Raw genomic sequence first — 18,288 nt, forward strand, 5'->3', positions numbered from 1 at the left:
CAACCATAGTATTTTTCACCTACACCACATGTCTAACAAAAGTCTCCACTGTGCAAGTAACCATTTCAATAGAATGTTCATTATGTCACCGCGACAACTGTCGATACACGTAGCTGGTAAATTCGCTCTGGCTATCTACTCGAACTTCAGATCACTCTCGTCTGAGTGTGCCAGAGCGCAGAATAACTGACAAATTTACGAACGCTGAACACCCGTTGAATTTGGCCGGTGTCAGTAAACTTTGGCAAAATAACATAATTAAATTGTTGCCAGCAGCACAGTTACAGTCACCAACGGTCTGTATAACATAAAAACAGCCTAACCAGCTCTACTAGGGCGAGTAAAATAGTCAGAGTGAGCTGTTCTCTCATGTGTCTGGAAGTAGCTAGCAAGCTAGCCAACATTATCGAGTTAACTTAGCAGCTTGACTGCTGTTGTGAGGTCAGAACGCTCGGATCAACCCTACTCCTCGGCCAGATTCGTCCAGTGTATTCTCTGAATGCTCAGTGAGCGAAATGCTCTGTCTGTTCGTAAATTCAATCTGACAACATTCTGAGTTTACAAACGCGCAGGGCGCATCTGGTACTCCATATTGAATGTACGAATACACCCGTAGTATAAACCAGCCTTTAGTCTTGAAATCTTTGGTTGCATAGTACATGGCCTCACATGTGAATTCTTAAAGGGATGGTCGGGGCTAAGGCCTAAGATGGTGTGAACGATGCTGAATTAGTGTAGACAAAGAAGAGCTCTGCAGCAGGTTTACCAAATATTCAAGGGCCATTTTCTCAAACGTGAGGTTAAAAGTTTACTTTCAGATTACTTTCCCATTGTTCCTCAACTGTATTGTATGGTATACCATTTTCTAGCTCTGACTCTCTACTTTTATCCAATGAAAAACACAATTTCAAATTTTGCTACATAAGACCGAATCGAGCCAGTTGGTCACATAAGTTACATTTGATATGGTTACATAAGAGAAAGTTATTTAACTTGTTATGGTTGCAGGATCCACATTAGCTACTGCACATGCAGCAGCTACTCTTCCTGGGGTCCACATAAAATGTACAAATACACGACAAAGTACAGAACAGTAATAGACAAAAACAACATAAGATATTACATTAAATGTTAAATCATAAATACAAATATAATAACAATTACAGCTGTGAGTATTTCTGGGTAAGTCTCGCAGAGCTTTCCACACCTGGATTGTGCAACATTTGCCCATTTCGTTTTTTCAAAATTCTACAAGCTCTCACAAATTGGTTGTTGAACATTGCTAGACAATCATTTTCAGATCTTGCCATAGATTTTCAAGTAGATTTAGGTCAAAACTGTAACTCGGCCAACTCACTGTTTATTGGTAAGCAACTCCCGTGTAAATTTGGCCTTGTCTTTTAGGTTATTGTCCTGCTGCAAGGTGATTTAATCCCCAACAACTGACACTTTTTAATTTATTTAATCCGTTTTAATTTCAGGTTGTCACACAACAAAATGTGGAAAAAGTAAAGTGGTGTAAATACTTTCTGAAGCCATTGTGCATATTGTTATATACAGGGCAGTTAAATGAGATCTTTAGAAAGGGGCGGATGGGGAGACATATAACACAAGGTTGCATGTTCGAATCTCATCACGGACAAAATTAAAATTTTAGCTCAACTACTTACCAGGTTTGTGGTCAATTCCATTTCAATTCAGGAAGTACACTGAAATTTGCTTTACTTTCGGAATTACCTGGAATTAAAATGGAATTGATCCCAACCCTGCTACCTACTAGTTTTAGCTACTTTGCAACTACTTAGCATGTTAGCTAAGTCTTCCCCTTCCCCTAACCATAATCTAAACCCTTTAACCTAACCTTAACCCTAACCCTAAACTTAACCCCTAGCCTAGCTAATGTTAGCCACAACAAATTGGAATTTGTAACATATCATACGTTTGGAAAAATATTAACATATTGTACGAATCGCATTTCATAACATATCATATGAAATGGATGATGGACATCCACATGAATATATACCATACGAAACTTAACATGTCAAAGTAATTGGAGTGTTATGTTTTTTTTTTAACTATCTTACATCTACCAATGAGTCCAGGTTGTTTCCAAAGTTCCCCATCGCCACCACAGTTGCACATTGCTTTCATAACCAGAGAGGAAAGGAACATAGTGGGAGGGATTTCTATAAAAAACACACTTGTATGGATCATTGGGCAGGAATGAGGACTCATGTCTACATGCTGTTTTCATGCTCTGTTGTCTTTTATTGATAGATTCTGTTTGTACAAGGAATGGATTGTTTTGTATGAAAGGATGGAGTGGGGGTGAGAAAGACAGATCAAAGAATAGGAAAATAGTGATCTTACCAGACCAAAAATAAATGAAGGATTTGGCTATGTCTGTCCAATTCCCTTTGTTCTTTCACCACACCCTAGGGACACACATAGCCACATTGACTCCCTGGCTTTTATTAAAATGTATTTAACCTTAATTTTAACAGAGGGTATTTTCTAAGTGAGCCCTGTGTACACAATACACATTGAAATGTACTACACATCCATATATATATATATACACAACAAAATGAAATGCCCTAGGGCAGGGCTCTCCAACCCTGTTCCTGGAGAGCTACTCTCCTGTAGGTTTTCGCTTCACACCAGTTGTAGCTAACCTGATTCAGTTTATCAACCAGCTAATTAATATAATCAGGTGTGCTAGATTAGGGTTGGAGTGAAAACCTACAGGACGGTAGCTCTCCAGGAACGTGGTTGGACAGCCCTGCCCTAGAAGAACCAATTCTTCTAACTTTAAAGTATTTTGGATATCATTCCACACATAAGGTGCAAAAAACAAAAGGCCGATTGGACCTCCTCAGTAATGGTAGGGATCTCCAGAGTTAACCACCCGATACCGAGTCCTGTAGTCTGTACTTCTGTAGGTTAACAATGAAGATAGAGTGGAATTTTCTGAAATGGGGCTTTATAAACAAAAAGTGTGTGATTAATCGATCTACGAGACAGACAGACAGACAGGCAATCTTAAGTTTAACCAGGGACTGTTGATCTCTTGCCCTCTCCCCCCTCTATGTCTGAACCCTCTCTCATGGAAAGACATATATATTTCCTTTGACAACCTGGTCAGATGTGCCTTACCATGTTTCCATCACTAACACAGAGAGGCGACTGCCTACATACAGACTCGAATCATTGGCCACTTTAATAAATGGATCACTTTAAATAATGCCACTTTAATAATGTTTACGTATTTTACATTACTCATCTCACATGTATATACTGTATTTTATAGCATGAATTGCATCATCCCTGTGCCGCTCGGTCATTGCTCATCCATTTATTCATATGTACATATTCCTATTCCATCCCTTTAGATTTGTGTGTATTAGGTAGTTGTTGTGGAATTCTTAGATTACAGCACTGTCGGAACTAGAAGCACAAGCATTTTGCTACACTCGCATTACATCTGCTAACCATGTGTATGTGACCAATAAAATTTGATTTGATTTAATCTGTGAGTATTTAAGGAGCAATTATCTTTCCCTGACTTGGTAATGGTGAGTGCAAGGCCTTGGCATCTAAATGCCAGTTCCTGACCAAAAAGGAAGGGGTGGAGGCTAGTATTTTTATAGTTCCAATTAAATGATCTCTTGATTTGTATATATGACAACCACTTCTAAAGGTCTGGCATTCCAGCGTAATTTAATACGTTCTCGTAATGTATATTTTATTTCAGTCTTAAATCACTGCATGCCCAGACATTTATTTTCCAATGCATTTTTTTTCTCAAAGTAAAGTAACCTCTGATTAGAATAAACTATGCACATATGGAACATTTAATTGGTAAAGTGGTCCTCAGTAAAATCTATAGACTGTTGTTTATTGAAACAAATGTTTTGAATGTCTCCCTCTTTAAATAACCTGCAGCCCTAATGGCCGAGACAATTAAAGATGAGCCTGCAATCAATCTCTCATTGAGTGCTTTAGCTCGGCAGAGAATAATTGCACCTTCAATTAAACTGTGAAGGTATTTCTAAGTTGTCTACCATAAAGTCTGATCCCTCTGCTTCTGATTTATTTCAACCTTTCCTCCCAAAAGGCTACTCTTCTACTCCAGCTCGGGCTGATTGTCTATCTCTGAGAAATAGCATGAGAGCCATGGTGACTTAGCACACTAACCAATTTGTTCAGTGTCACACAAACACACACAGGCATACAGTGACTTGCAAAAGTATTCACCCCCCCTTGGCATTTTTCCTATTTTGTTGCCTTGCAACCTGGAATTAAAATGTATTTTTTGGGGGGGGTTGTATCACTTGATTTACACAACATGCCTACCGCTTTGATGATGCAAAATCTTTTTTATTGTGAAACAAACGAGAAATAACACACAAAAAACCTGAAAACTTGAGCGTGCATAACTATTCACAATACTTTGTAAAGCCACCTTTTGCAGCAATTACAGCTGCAAGTCTCTTGGGGTATGCCTTTTTATAAGCTTGGCACATCTAGCCACTGGGATTTTTTCCCATTCTTCAAGGCAAAACTGCTCCAGCTCCTTCAAGTTAGATGGGTTCCGCTGGTGTACAGCAATCTTTAAGTCATACTACAGATTCTCAATTGGATTGAGGTCTGGGATTTGACTAGGCCATTCCAAGACATTTAAATGTTTCCCCTTAAACCACTCGAGTGTTGCTTTAGCAGTATGCTTAGGTTCATTGTCCTGCTGGAAGGTGAACCTCCGACCAAGTCTCAGATCTCTGGAAGACTGAAACAGGTTTTCCTCAAGAATGTCCCTGTATTTAGCGCCATCCATCATTCCTTCAATTCTGACCAGTTTCCCAGTCCCTGCCAATGAAAATCATCCCCACAGCATGATGCTGCCACCACCATGCTGGGTGGTGAGAGGTGTTGGGTTTGCGCCATACATAGTGTTTTCCTTGATGGCCAAAAAGCTCAATTTTAGTCTCATCTGACCAGAGTACCTATTTCCATATGTTTGGGGAGTCCCCCACATGCCTTTTGGCGAACATCAAACATGTTTGCTTATTTCTTTCTTCAAGCAATGTCTTTTTTCTTGCCACTCTACCGTAAAGCCCTGCTCTGTGGAGTGTACGGCTTAAAGTGGTCCTATGGACAGATACTTCAATCTCCGCTGTGGTGCTTTGCAGCTCCTTCAGGGTTATCTTTGGACTCTTTGTTGCCTCTCTGATTAATGCCCTCCTTGCCTAGTCCTTGAGTTTCGGTGGCCGGCCCTCGTTTAGCAGGTTTGTTGTGGTGCCATATTCTTTACATTTTTAATAATGAATTTAATGGTGCTCCGTGGGATGTTCAAAGTTTCTGATATTTTCTTATAACCCAACCCTGATCTGTACTTCTCCACAACTTTGTCCCTGACCTGTTTGGAGAGCTCCTTGGTCTTCATGGTGCCGCTTGCTTGGTGGTACGCCTTGCTTAGTGGTGTTGCAGACTCTGGGGCCTGTCAGAACAGGTGTGTATATATATATTGAGATCATGTGACACCTAGATTGCACACAGGTGAACTTTATTTAACTAATTATTTGACTTCTGTAGGTAATTGGTTGCACCAGATCTTATTTAGGGGCTTCATAGCAAAGGGGGTAAATACATATGCACGCACTACTTTTCCGTTTGTTATTTCTTTTCATTTCACTTCACCAATTTGGACTATTTTGTGTATGTCCATTACATGAAATCCAAGTAAAAATCCATTTAAACTACAGGTTGTAATGCAACAAAATAGGAAAAACGCCAAGGGGGATGAATACTTTTGCAAGGCACTGTATACGCTCACACGCATTCACAGACAGGACAGAAATATCAGAAAGATGTAGGGCGGCCCAGACCCCGAAGTGACTCTTATCACCTGAATGCAAGATGGTTTATTGTCTTCCCCCGGAATTCAGCATTCTCTCTGTTGCTCTCTGTTGTCTTTACATTCTGTAGGTCGGATATCTGATTGGAGGTTAACTCTGCAGTAATACTATTGGGTCAACAACTCAAATTTTGAATCAAAACATGGTAAATGGTAATAAAAGGATCTTCTCTCCATTGTCTCTTTTGCTTCATTTGTTTCTGACCTGCTCTCTCTCTCTCCCCTTCCCGTGGACTTCTTGGGGCACGACATTTCAGGCTATGACTTATCTTTCTCTATCTCTGATCATGCTAGTATTGCCTTGTAATATTTATGCCTTGTATGTGAATCCATTCACTTTACAATGATACCCCTTTCCTGCAGTCATATGACCAAATCACACTCTAGTGGCCTCAAGGATGGAATGTTAATATTTTCATAATTAATACACTTTTTTTACACCTCGAAATCTGTGGTTTATATGTCAAACGTTTGTGTTATATTTCAGTCTTCTGTGATGTATGTAAAGTGTAATATTGGGATGCAAACTCATAATTGAATCTATATTCTGACATGTTACAGGTGTTTTGTTTTTTTAAGACCATAACCATGTGTGTAAGGTGTATACTTTTGTTTCAAATTAGACTTGTATAAGACTACCAAGAAACACTCTGTGTGACCCTGATTTAGCCCACTGCTGTAAAAGGTTAAATATCTGCTTTTGATATAGACCAATCTTAGACCTTTCTTGACCTTTCTAATACTGTTACTTAACTATAGTGTAATGCATATTGCTAAATAATCTTTATGGAGTCAGATATTCAGTTTAATAGACTAATTGCATAGTCTCATCAACTGCCAGACCTCCTCTGACATATCACCAGTCATTATCACCGGCAGCTCTATGGTAAAAAGCATCTCGGTTCCCGGGGCAAAATCTTTGTGCTATCCTGGGGTTCGGGTACAGAACATTACTATGTTGCTTCCTACATGTACATTCCAACTGGCAAAGGTAGTTCAAGTTACTTTTTGTATGCCAAACTGAATAAAGATTTCTATCTGGCAGTCACTATACCGGTACCCCTTGTATGTAACCTCATTATATACACTGCTCAAAAATATAAAGGGAACACTTAAACAACACAATGTAACTCCAAGTCAATCACACTTCTGTGAAATCAAACTGTCCACTTAGGAAGCAACACTGATTGACAACAAATTTCACATGCTGTTGTGCAAATGGAATAGACAACAGGTGGAAATTATAGGTAATTAGCAAGACACCCCCAATAAAGGAGTGGTTCTGCAGGTGGTGACCACAGACCACTTCTCAGTTCCTATGCTTCCTGGCTGATGTTTTGGTCACGTTTGAATGCTGGCGGTGCTTTCACTCTAGTGGTAGCGTGTGGGTTGTAGACTCCGTCTCATAAGTGGCTTAGGTAGTGCAGCTCATCCAGGATGGCACATCAATGCGAGCTGTGGCAAGAAGGTTTGCTGTGTCTGTCAGCGTAGTGTCCAGAGCATGGAGGCGCTACCAGGAGACAGGCCAGTACATCAGGAGACATGGAGGAGGCCGTAGGAGGGCAACCACCCAGCAGCAGGACCGCTACCACCGCCTTTGTGCAAGTAGGAGCAGGAGGAGCACTGCCAGAGCCCTGCAAAATGACCTCCATCAGGCCACAAATGTGCATGTGTCTGCTCAAACGGTCAGAAACAGACTCCATGAGGGTGGTATGAGGGCCTGACGTCCATAGGTGGGGGTTGTGCTTACAGCCCAACACCGTGCAGGACGTTTGGCATTTGCCAGAGAACACCAATATTGGAAAATTCTCCACTGGCGCCCTGTGCTCTTCACAGATGAAAGCAGGTTCACACTGAGCACATGTGACAGAAGTGACAGTCTGGAGACATCGTGGAGAACATTCTGCTGCCTGCAACATCCTCCAGCATGACCGGTTTGGCGGTGGGTCAGTCATGGTGTGGGGTGCCATTTCTTTGGGGGGCCGCACAGCCCTCCATGTGCTCGCCAGAGGTAGCCTGACTGCCAGTAGATACCAAGATGAGATCCTCAGACCCCTTGTGAGACCATATGCTGGTGCGGTTGGCCCTGGGTTCCTCCTAATACAAGACAATGCTAGACCTCATGTGGCTGGAGTGTGTCAGCAGTTCCTGCAAGAGGAAAGCATTGATGCTATTGACTGGCCCGCCCGTTCCCCAGACCTGAATCCAATTGAGCACATCTGGGACATCATGTCTCGCTCCATCCACCAACGCCACGTTGCACCACAGACTGTCCAGGACTTGGCGGATGCTTTAGTCCATGTCTGGGAGGAGATCCCTCAGGAGACCATCCGGCACCTAATCAGGAGCATGCCCAGGCATTGTAGGGAGGTCATACAGGCACGTGGAGGCCACACACACTACTGAGCCTCATTTTGACTTGTTTTAAGGACATTACATCAAAGTTGGATCAGCCTGTAGTGTGGTTTTCCACTTTTAATTTTGAGTGTGACTCCAAATCCAGACCTCCATGGGTTGATAAATTTGATTTCCATTGATCATTTTTGTGTGCTTTTGTTGTCACACATTCAACTATGTAAAGAAAAAAGTATTTAATAAGAATATTTCATTCATTCAGATCTAGGATGTGTTATTTTAGTGTGCCCTTGATTTTTTTTGAGCAGTGTTTATACAGTTGACGTCTGAAGTTTACATACACATAGGTTGGAGTCATTAAAACTTGTTTTTCAACCACTCCACAAATTTCTTGTTAACAAACTATAGTTTTGGCAAGTCGGTTAAGACATTTTTCCAATAATTGTTTACAGACAGATTATTTCACGCATATTCACTGTATCATAATTCCAGTGGGTCAGAAGTGTACATATACTAAGCTGACTGTGCCTTTAAACAGCTTGGAAAATTCCCGAAAATGACGTCATGGCTTTAGATGCTTCTGATATGCTAATTGACATCATTTAAGTCAATTGGAGGTGTACCCGCGGTTGTATTTCAATGCCTACCTTCATACTCAGTGCCTCTTTGCTTGACATCATGGGAAAATCAAAAGAAATCCGTCAAGACCTGAGAAAAACAATTGTAGACCTCCACAAGTCTGTTTCATCCTTGGGAGCAATTTCAAAATGCCTGAAGGTACCAGGTTAATTTGTACAAACAATAGTATGCAAGTATAAACATCATGGGACCACGCACATCATGGGAACAAGATCGTACTTTTGGAGCAGATGTCCTCTGGTCTGATGAAACAAAAATATAACTGTTTGGCCATAATTGTCATCGTTATGTTTGGAGGAAAAAGGGGGAGGCTTGCAAGCTGAAGAACACCATCCCAACCGTGAAGCACGGGGGTGGCAGCATCATGTTGTGGGGGTGCTTGCTGCAGGAGGGACTGGCGCACTTCACAAAATAGACGTCATCATAAGGAAGTAAAATTATGTGGATATATTGAAGCAACATCTCAAGACATCAGTCAGGAAGTTAAAGCTAAGGTTGCAAATTGGTCTTCCAAATGGACAATGACCTCAAGCATACTTCCAAAGTTGTGGCAAAAGGGCTTAATTATTGGAGTGGCCATCACAAAGCCCTGACCTCAATCCCATAGAAAATTTGTGGGCAGAACTGAAAAAGCTTGTGCGAGCAAGGAGGCCTACAAACCTGACTCAGTTACACAAATTTTGTCAGGAGGAATGGGCCAAAATTCCCCCAACTTATTGTGGAAAGCTTGTGGAAGGCTACCCGAAAGGTTTTACCCAAGTTCAATCATTTAAAGGCAATGCTTCCAAATACTAATTGAGTGTATGTAAACTTCTGACCCACTGGGAATTTGATAAAAGCTGAAATAAATCATTCTCTCTACTATTATTCGGACATTTCACATTCTTAAAATAAAGTGGTGATTCTAACTGACCAAAACAGGGATTTTTTTTACTAGGAAATGTCAGGAATTGTGAAAAAAGTTTAAATATATTTGGCTAAGGTGTATCTAAACATCCGACTTCAACTGCATATGTGTGTGTGTGTGTATATATATATAATGTCTAATTTCCTAAAACTGCATTGTTGGTTAAGGGCTTGTGAGTAAGCATTTCACGGTTCGGTCTACACCTGTTGCATTCGGCGCATGTGACAAATAACATTTTGATTTGATTTGTTTCTTGTCTGATCTGGGATATGTTTCGATTTCCCAGCTATCTTTATTTGTAAACTTATACAAGGCCCTCTTGTAAAATAGTTTTACCTCAATTTGACTCCCTGTTTAAGTACTTGCCCATTACAGTAGAGTGGCTCGGGCATTTTGATAAACAATACGTCAGGGCTGCACTTCGATCATATGTGTGGGCAGGCTGCCCTCGATGCTGGGAAAACAAACCTTGCTGCCGTGTCTAATAACTGTCTGACTATTACTGGGGGGCGGTGATTTGATATTGATTGGATGTCACTGGCGCCCACAGACCTCCACCTTATTCTACCACAGGATTGGGTACGGAAGCCACCTGTCCCCAGAGCCACATGACCCTTTGTTTGCTGTATTATCTGCTGTTATATCTTTAGAGCTGCCTCTGTCTAGAATGCTGAATGGGGCCCTGTGTCCGGCAGCACATTGTGCCTCCCGATAATGCCATTATTTCCCCAAGACCTCAGGGGCTTGTAGAGAACTATAGAACGTATCCATCTATTCCTCTTTTCCTCTCTCTCTCTTCAATTCAAATTGCTTTAATGCCATGAGGACACAATGTACATATTGGAAATTAAGTGATTCATTTACAGTATTAATATCATTACAATAATAATAATAATCAGGATTATCAACAGGACAATCAGAAACAACAATAATTAAGTGTAAAAAGAACCATACATTTGACAATAACAGTGGCATAGAGGACATGTGCAGGGCTCTCAGACACAGATCATCTTAATTGGGGCGGCAGGTAGCCTAGTGGTTAGAGCGTTGGGCCAGAAACAGAAAGGTTGCTGGATTGAATCCCAGAGCTGAGAAGGTAAAAATCTGTTGTTCTGCCCCTGAACAAGGCACACCCAGTAGGCTGTCATTAACTGACTTGCCTAGTTAAATAAAGGTTAAATAAATAACAAATAAAAAATAAAATCAGGCAGCAATTCTGTGCACTGCCAACCCACAGCTCTCTGCTTCCTCCCCCAATGGGTATCCTATTCTCATCAAAGATGTCTTTGGAACCTTGAATAATGGCTTCAAATTTTGGGAAATGACACTTTCATTGTTTTGTATTTTTTTTAAACTTTTTGTCGTGAAATGCCAGGTTTCGCTGTGTCTACCCTTTTTCAATTGCAAGGCTGTGCTCACAGAGCCTGAACATTGTCAAGGCTTTTCTAAGGTTTTGATCAGTAACCATGGTCAAATAGTTTTCCATGGTGTACTGTCAATTTAGGGTCAGATAGCTTGGCATTTTGCTTTGTGTTTGTGTTTCCCAATAGGTAATGTAGTTTTGTTTTGACTGTGTTATCATTTTTGTGTATTCTGATTGGATATTCTGGTCCTGTGGTGTTAGCAGAACAGGTATGTGAGCTCAGGATCAGCCAGATGAGGTGACTCTTTTCTTTGCTCAGCAGGGCTTGGTAAAAGTAATTTTTATTATTAGTGGATATTGGCCTAATTCTCCCCTGTGTGCATTGTTGGCAGTTTTCCTCTTGACATCTGAGCAATCTTACAGAACTCTGCATTCAGGGTTTCAATGGGGTGTTTTTTCCCGTTGAGTTAAATCTTTTTTTGCAATTGGGAACCCACACCTCGCTGCAATAAAGTGCAGTTGGTTCAATGACATATTCAATTAATTTGAGACAAATTTTCAAAGGTGTTTCAATTTGAATTTGTTTTTTAATGTCTTAGAATGCCCTGCGTGCTTTCTCAGTTAATTTACTGCCTCATTCATTGTATGTGTCCAGTTGAGCTTATTTTTTAAACCTAAGTTATTGTAGTGCGTACAGTACTCCATATATTTTGTACCAAACTTTGGTCTAATTCCCTGTGATCTGGATCTTCTCTAGAAAATCATTATTTTGGGGTTTACTGCTAGGGTTCAGATCTGGCAGTACTGCTCTAGCAGGTCCAGGCTCTGCTGTAGGCCATGTGCTGTGGGTGACAACAGGCACAGGTCATCTGTGAAGAATCACCTTTTAGAGTCCAGGTGCTGGGGATTTTCTAGAATAGTGGTCAATTCATTTATGTAAATATTGAAAAGTGCCAGGCTGAGATTTGTAACCATGGCAAAGGCCCCGCCCCTGGTTAAAGAATTCTGTCCTTTTCTTGCCAATTTTCATGCTGCAGGTATTGCCAGTATTGATTTAATTATGTCATATGTTTTACCCCCTATACCACTTTTAATAACTTTGTAGAACAGTCCTTTATGCCAAATAAAATCAAATGCTTTTTGGAAACCTAAATGTTGGTCTTATTTTGGTGGACATATTTATCTATCAGGGTGAACAGGGTGTAAAGATGATCAATCGTGCAATGTTTTGTTATAATTCCAATTTGGATTTTACTCAAGACATTGTGCTTATAAAGGACATTTAGAAGTCTTACATGTTAAGGACACCTGCTCTTTCCATGACATAGATTGAACAGGTGAATCTAGGTGAAAGCTGTGAACCCTTGTTGATGTCATCTGTTATGAAAGACAGGTTAAAGAAGGATTTTTAAGCCTTGAGAAAATTGAGACATGGATTGTGTATGTGTGCCATTCAGAGTGTGAATAAGCAAGACAAAAGATTGAAGTGCCTTTGAACGGGGTATGGTAGAAGGTTCCAGGCGCACCGGTTTGTGTCAAGAACGGCAATGCTGCTGGGTTTTTCACACTCAATAGTTTCCCGTGTGTATCAAGAATGGTCCACCACTTAAAGGACATCCAGCAAACTTGACACAACTGTGGGAAGCATTGGAGTCAACATGGGCCAGCATCCCTGTGGAATGCTTTCGACACCTTTTAGAGTCCATGGGGGGGTGCAACTTCAATTTTAGGATGGTGTTCCTAATGTTTTGAATACTCAGTGTATAGTACTACAGAAAACCAGGTTACTGTTTATACAAATGCCTCTGTAATTGTTAGGGTTTGAGATATCAGCTGTTGTACGAAGGGCTATACAAATAAAAAAATAAAAAATACATTTGATTTGATTTAGGGTCAAATTTGTATCCATTCTTAAAGATTTAGGTCCTCTCTTTCCCTCACCTATCTTGTGGGTCAGTAACTGTGCAATGAATTGTGTAGAGCTTTGTGATAATAATTAAGATCTCTGCCTCAGAAGGAGGACAGTTTTATTTGATATAAATGCCTCAATTGTATAAAGGATAACAGCAATCAAATTTGTTTCAAGATTTATCACTCCAAGCTATCTCACTTTTTTGTTTTTATTCTACTTCCCAGGTCCTGATCGAAGCAACTGTTTCCAGCGAGCGGCGAGGCTACATCGCCATGGATGACATCATGCTCCTGACCTATCCCTGTTGTGAGTACCATCACTGATGTAGAAGAGGAGGGAGGTGGTTGGGGATTAAGAAGCAGTATAAAATAGAAAATGTAGAGACAGATACTGTATAGAGAGTGAAATGTAGAGAGTTAGTTCCATATGATAAAGAGGAGGAGAACGCTAATGGAAGCTTGACCTTTTCATTGGTTGATTGCAATTGGGGTCCAGGTTTGATGTGAATGACATTTTCCCTATACACTCTTCAGCTCCAGCCACTCCCCTGTGATTTAGTCTCAAGAGCACTCATAATTTGCCCAACTGACTCAAGGTTAGAGATGGGAAAATAGAAACCTCTTACTGATTTATCCCACAAAGTAAATTAACCCTCTAAGTATGCAGAACTTAGAGTTATAAACAGCTCTTTACCTCTTCTCTGGTGGTTTTGTCACTAGGTGGTTTCCCACTGCTGTTATACAATGGTTAAGGCTGTCTGTGTGTGCACAGTGTACCTGGGATAACACAGGCTTAGTGTGCTATCAATCCTAGAGGAGTAGAAAAGTCATGGGAAAAGCAGTAACGACAGTGGCTAACACTACCTGAGGTTAAACCATGGACAAAGCTTCTCCATCCCTGTGACATGTTTGCCCCCACTACATACTGCTGATCAAAAGTGATCTGACAGCTCACTCATTTTGGAATTCGGTTAACACCTTTAGTCCAGTTACAGTTGAAGTTGGAAGTTTACATACACCTTAGCCAAATACATTTAAACTCAGTTTTCCACAATTCCTGACATTTAACCAGAGTAAAAATTCCCTGTCTTATGTCAGTTAGGATCACCACTTTATTTTAAGAATGTGAAATGTCAGAATAATATAATTATTTATTTCAGCTTTTATTTCTTTCATCACATTCCCAGTGGGTCAGAAGTTTACATACACTCAATTAGTATTTGGTAGCATTGCCTTTAAATTGTTGAACTTTGGTCAAATGTTTCTTGTAGCCTTCCACAAGCTTTCCACAATAACTTGGGTGAATTTTGGCCTATTCGTCCTGACAGAGCTGGTGTAACTGAGTCAGGTTTGTAGGCCTCCTTGCTCGCACAGGCTTTTTCAGTTTTGCCCACAAATTTTCAATAGGTTTGAGATCAGGGCTTTGTGATGACCACTCCAATACCTTGACTGTTGTCCTTAAGCTATTTTTCAACAACTTTGGAAGTGTGCTTGGGGGTCAATGTTCATTTGGAAGACCCATTTGCGACCAAGCTTTAACTTCCTGACTGATGTCTTGAGATGCTTCTTCAATATATTTTACCACCTCATGATGCCATCTATTTTGTGAAGTGCACCAGTCCCTCCTGCAGAAAAGAAGCCCCACAAGATGATGCTGCCACCCCTGTCCTTCACTGTTGGGATGGTGTTATTCGGCTTGCAAGCCTCCCCCTTTTTTCTCCAAACATAACAATGGTCATTATGGCCAAACAGTTCTATTTTTGTTTCATCAGACCAGAAGACATTTCTCCATAAAGTACGATCTTTGTCCCCATGTGCAGTTGCAAACCGTAGTCTGGCTTTTTTATGGCGGTTTTGGAGCAGTTTCTTCTTCCTTGCTGAGCGGCCTTTCAGGTTATGTTGATATAGGACTCATTTTACTGTGGATATAGATACTTTGTATCTGTTTCCTCCAGCATCTTCACAAGGTCCTTTGCTGTCGTTCTGGGATTGATTTGCACTTCTAGGAGACAGAACGTGTCTCCTTCCTGAGCGGTATGACAGCTGCGTTGTCCCATGGTGTTTATACTTGCGTACTATTGTTTGTACAGATGAACGTGGTACCTTCAGGTGTTTGGAAATTGCTCCCAAGGATGAACCAGACTTGTGGAGGTCTGCAATTGTTTTTCTGAGGTCTTGGCTGATTTCTTTTGATTTTCCCATGATGTCAAGCAAAGAGGCACTGAGTTTGAAGGTAGGCCTTGAAATACATCCAAAGGTACACCTCAATTAGCCTATCAGAAGCTTCTAAAGCCATGACATCATTTTCGGGAATTGTCCAAGTTGTTTAAAAGCACAGTCAACTTAGTGTATGTAAACTTCTGACCCACTGGAATTGTGATACAGTTAATTAAAAGTGAAATAATCTGTCTGTAAACAATTGTTGGAAAATGACTTCTGTCATGCACAAAGTAGATGCCTTAACCGACTTTCCAAAACTATAGTTTGTAAACAAAAAATGTGTGGAGTGGTTGAAAAAACAAGTTTGAATGACTCCAACCTAAGTGTATGTACACTTCCAACTTCAATTGTAGATATAAGTGACTTGTGCTTGAGGTGGGATTATACTCTGGGCTTTTCTTTTCCTTGTCATGAGGGTTTCGGTACAGTGTAATTGGAGGATAATTTTTTTGCATGGATTTTTGTATACTGAACTAAATTTTAAACGCAATACGCAACAAAGTTACAGTTCATAGAAGGAAATAAGTCAATTGAATATGTTCATTAGGCCCTAATCTATGAATTTCACATGACTGCGGCAGGGGCGCAGCCATGGGTGGGCCTGGGAGGTTACATGCCCACCCACTTGGAGCCAGGTCCACCCACTGGGGAGATAGGCCAAGCCAATCTGAATTAGTTTTGCCCCCCCACACTCCTCAGACGATCCTGCAGGTGAAGAAGCCAGATGTGGAGGTTCTGGGCTGGCGAGGTTACACTTGGTCTGCGGCTGGTTGATTGTAATTCTCTAAAACGATGTTGGAGGCGGCTTATGGTAGAGAAATGAACATTCAATTCTCTAGCACCAGCTCTGTTGGACATTCCTGCAGTAAGCATGCCAATTGCACGCTCCCTCAAAACTTGCGGCGCTGCACATTTTAGAGTGCCTTTTATTGTCCACAGCACAAGGTTCACCTGTGTAATGATCATGCTGTTTAATCAGCTTCTTGATATGTCACACCTGTCAGGTGGATGGATTATCTTGGCAAGGGAGATATGCTCACTAACAGGGATGTAAACAAACAAAACATTTTGAGAAAAGCTTTTTGTGCATATGGAACATTTCTGGAAACTTTTATTTTAGCTCATTAAAAATATTACAAACACTTTACGTTGTTGCGTTTATATTTTTGTTCAGTATAGTTTCTACTGTATCGTTTTATAGACACCACGAGACCGGAAGGGATTTCAATCAGAGATGCTGACTGTGTCCCTGCCTAGCCACCCAGTGGTTCCCCGCGTTTCCCATGGAGAGCAGATGGTATCTTCTACACCCCCCACCCCCAGTGCTACCATTAAATAATTTAGACGGTCTATGGTGGCACACGGCCAGCCTGCACCATTTGTCATAAGGAAAGGAGACAAAAGCGGAGAGAAAAAAAAGAAGAAAAGCCACCAAGCTTCTTCCTTCTTGCAAATTCTGGTTGAAACTGCTAAGCACGCTTGACATTTCTGTTGTAGTCTCCATAGTCCTAGTCTTTTGACTCTGAAACCAGTGTTGCAGTCAAATTAAATATTTATCATGGTAAAGAGTCCCCGGGATGTGATCTGACACATTTATACTACCAAGTTTTTTAGTCAACAGAAGGCCCAGTTTTTTTTAATCACATTCGTTTTTGTGTTTGTTTATGCTGGCTCATAGCTACGATTAATTATGAATTAACCTTAGACGGGGGACTCGTCCATGGGAAACATGACCACCTGTGGACTACAAACGCAAGAGGCATCCCCGCCTCTCCTCCCTGCCTATTTACACAAAGTAGATCAACAAATTCTCTCTCTCTCTCCCAGAAAGCAACAATGTAATGAAACACTGAACATGGATGAGCAGGAATTGAAACATTCGCCTCCCTCTTTTTGATTTCACTTACTAAAGTAACGTATCCTGTCTAGGTTGGGTTGTCCTCCGTTTTGTGAGAGCCTGTGCTGGAGGCTCTAACCCAGTGGTTAGGCTCTGCGGGAAGTCTGTCTCATAGAGCTGTGGAGGAGCAGGAGAGCTCCAGTGTTAATCACAGTGTAGCTGGGTGGGATTGCTGCTGAGGAACCCACACTCACTGCGGAGCTCGATGCATCAAGCTGGGTTCTTATTAGAAGAGTGCTGCTCTTTCATCAGCAACAATGTTCTTGAGCCTGATTTCAGAATTGTCTGGGGATCTGGTTAAAGGATGTTCACTTAACTTCCGTTGATGCCTGTGTTATGACCTATCGCCACAGTGAAAGGTTGTCGAGAATAGTAGCCGCCAGCAATTCATTCTAAGTTGTGTATTGGATAACTTCTCTTTGTGGGTTTATTGTGGGACAATAAAGGGAGAGAACAAGCAATATGTCAGTATGTCAATGAGTCGTTCTCCAACCAGCTGTGAGGTCCTTAATGGGAGACAATTAGTCTCTGATTTTTATCTAATTTAACATGAAAGTTTGAATTACTTTGTTGTATAATGTGAAAAGCTGCCGACGGTGACATTTTCATACTTTCACACACTGGCAATGAAGCTGGAACAAAGTCCGAATGATGATCATTTACTGCAGCTCTTTAGAAATCATGAAATGTAGTATTTAATTTTTTATTTAACAATGCAAGTCAGTTAAGAACATATTTTTATTTTACAATGACAGCCAACCCCGGCCAAACGCTCCCCTAACCCGGACGACGCTGGGGAAATTTTGCCCCACCCTATGGGACTCCTGATCACCGCCAGTTGTGATACAGTCCGGGATAGAACCAGGGTCTGTAGTGACGCCTCTAGCACTGAGATGCAGTACCTTAGACCGCTGCGCCACTCGGGAGCCCTAGTATAGCTGCATAACCCTGAAATTGAAGGAAAGGGGTGTTTTGCCACACATAACTTCGTAAAATGTATTTTAAATAAAAGCATTTATTTTGTTGGTCTGGCTGGCCAACATTGGGATTGGCTGTCTGTCACGGCACAGCAGTCATTT

At 41.1% G+C, this 18,288-nt stretch overlaps 1 protein-coding gene across 8 annotated transcripts in view; it reads left to right on the forward strand.

Moving 5' to 3' along the window:
• The window catches only part of ptprub (protein tyrosine phosphatase receptor type Ub), a 358,074-nt gene that overhangs the window by 189,523 nt on the left and 150,263 nt on the right, over positions 1–18,288 (forward strand). For all 8 annotated transcript variants that reach the window (XM_042314170.1, XM_024402347.2, XM_042314194.1 and 5 more), the window contains exon 4: positions 13,318–13,399. In XM_042314170.1, the coding sequence (XP_042170104.1) occupies positions 13,318–13,399 (82 nt within the window). The remainder of the gene's footprint in view (positions 1–13,317; positions 13,400–18,288) is intronic.

Source organism: Oncorhynchus tshawytscha, linkage group LG03 (genome assembly GCF_018296145.1).
Source record: "Oncorhynchus tshawytscha isolate Ot180627B linkage group LG03, Otsh_v2.0, whole genome shotgun sequence".
NCBI lineage: Eukaryota > Metazoa > Chordata > Actinopteri > Salmoniformes > Salmonidae > Oncorhynchus > Oncorhynchus tshawytscha.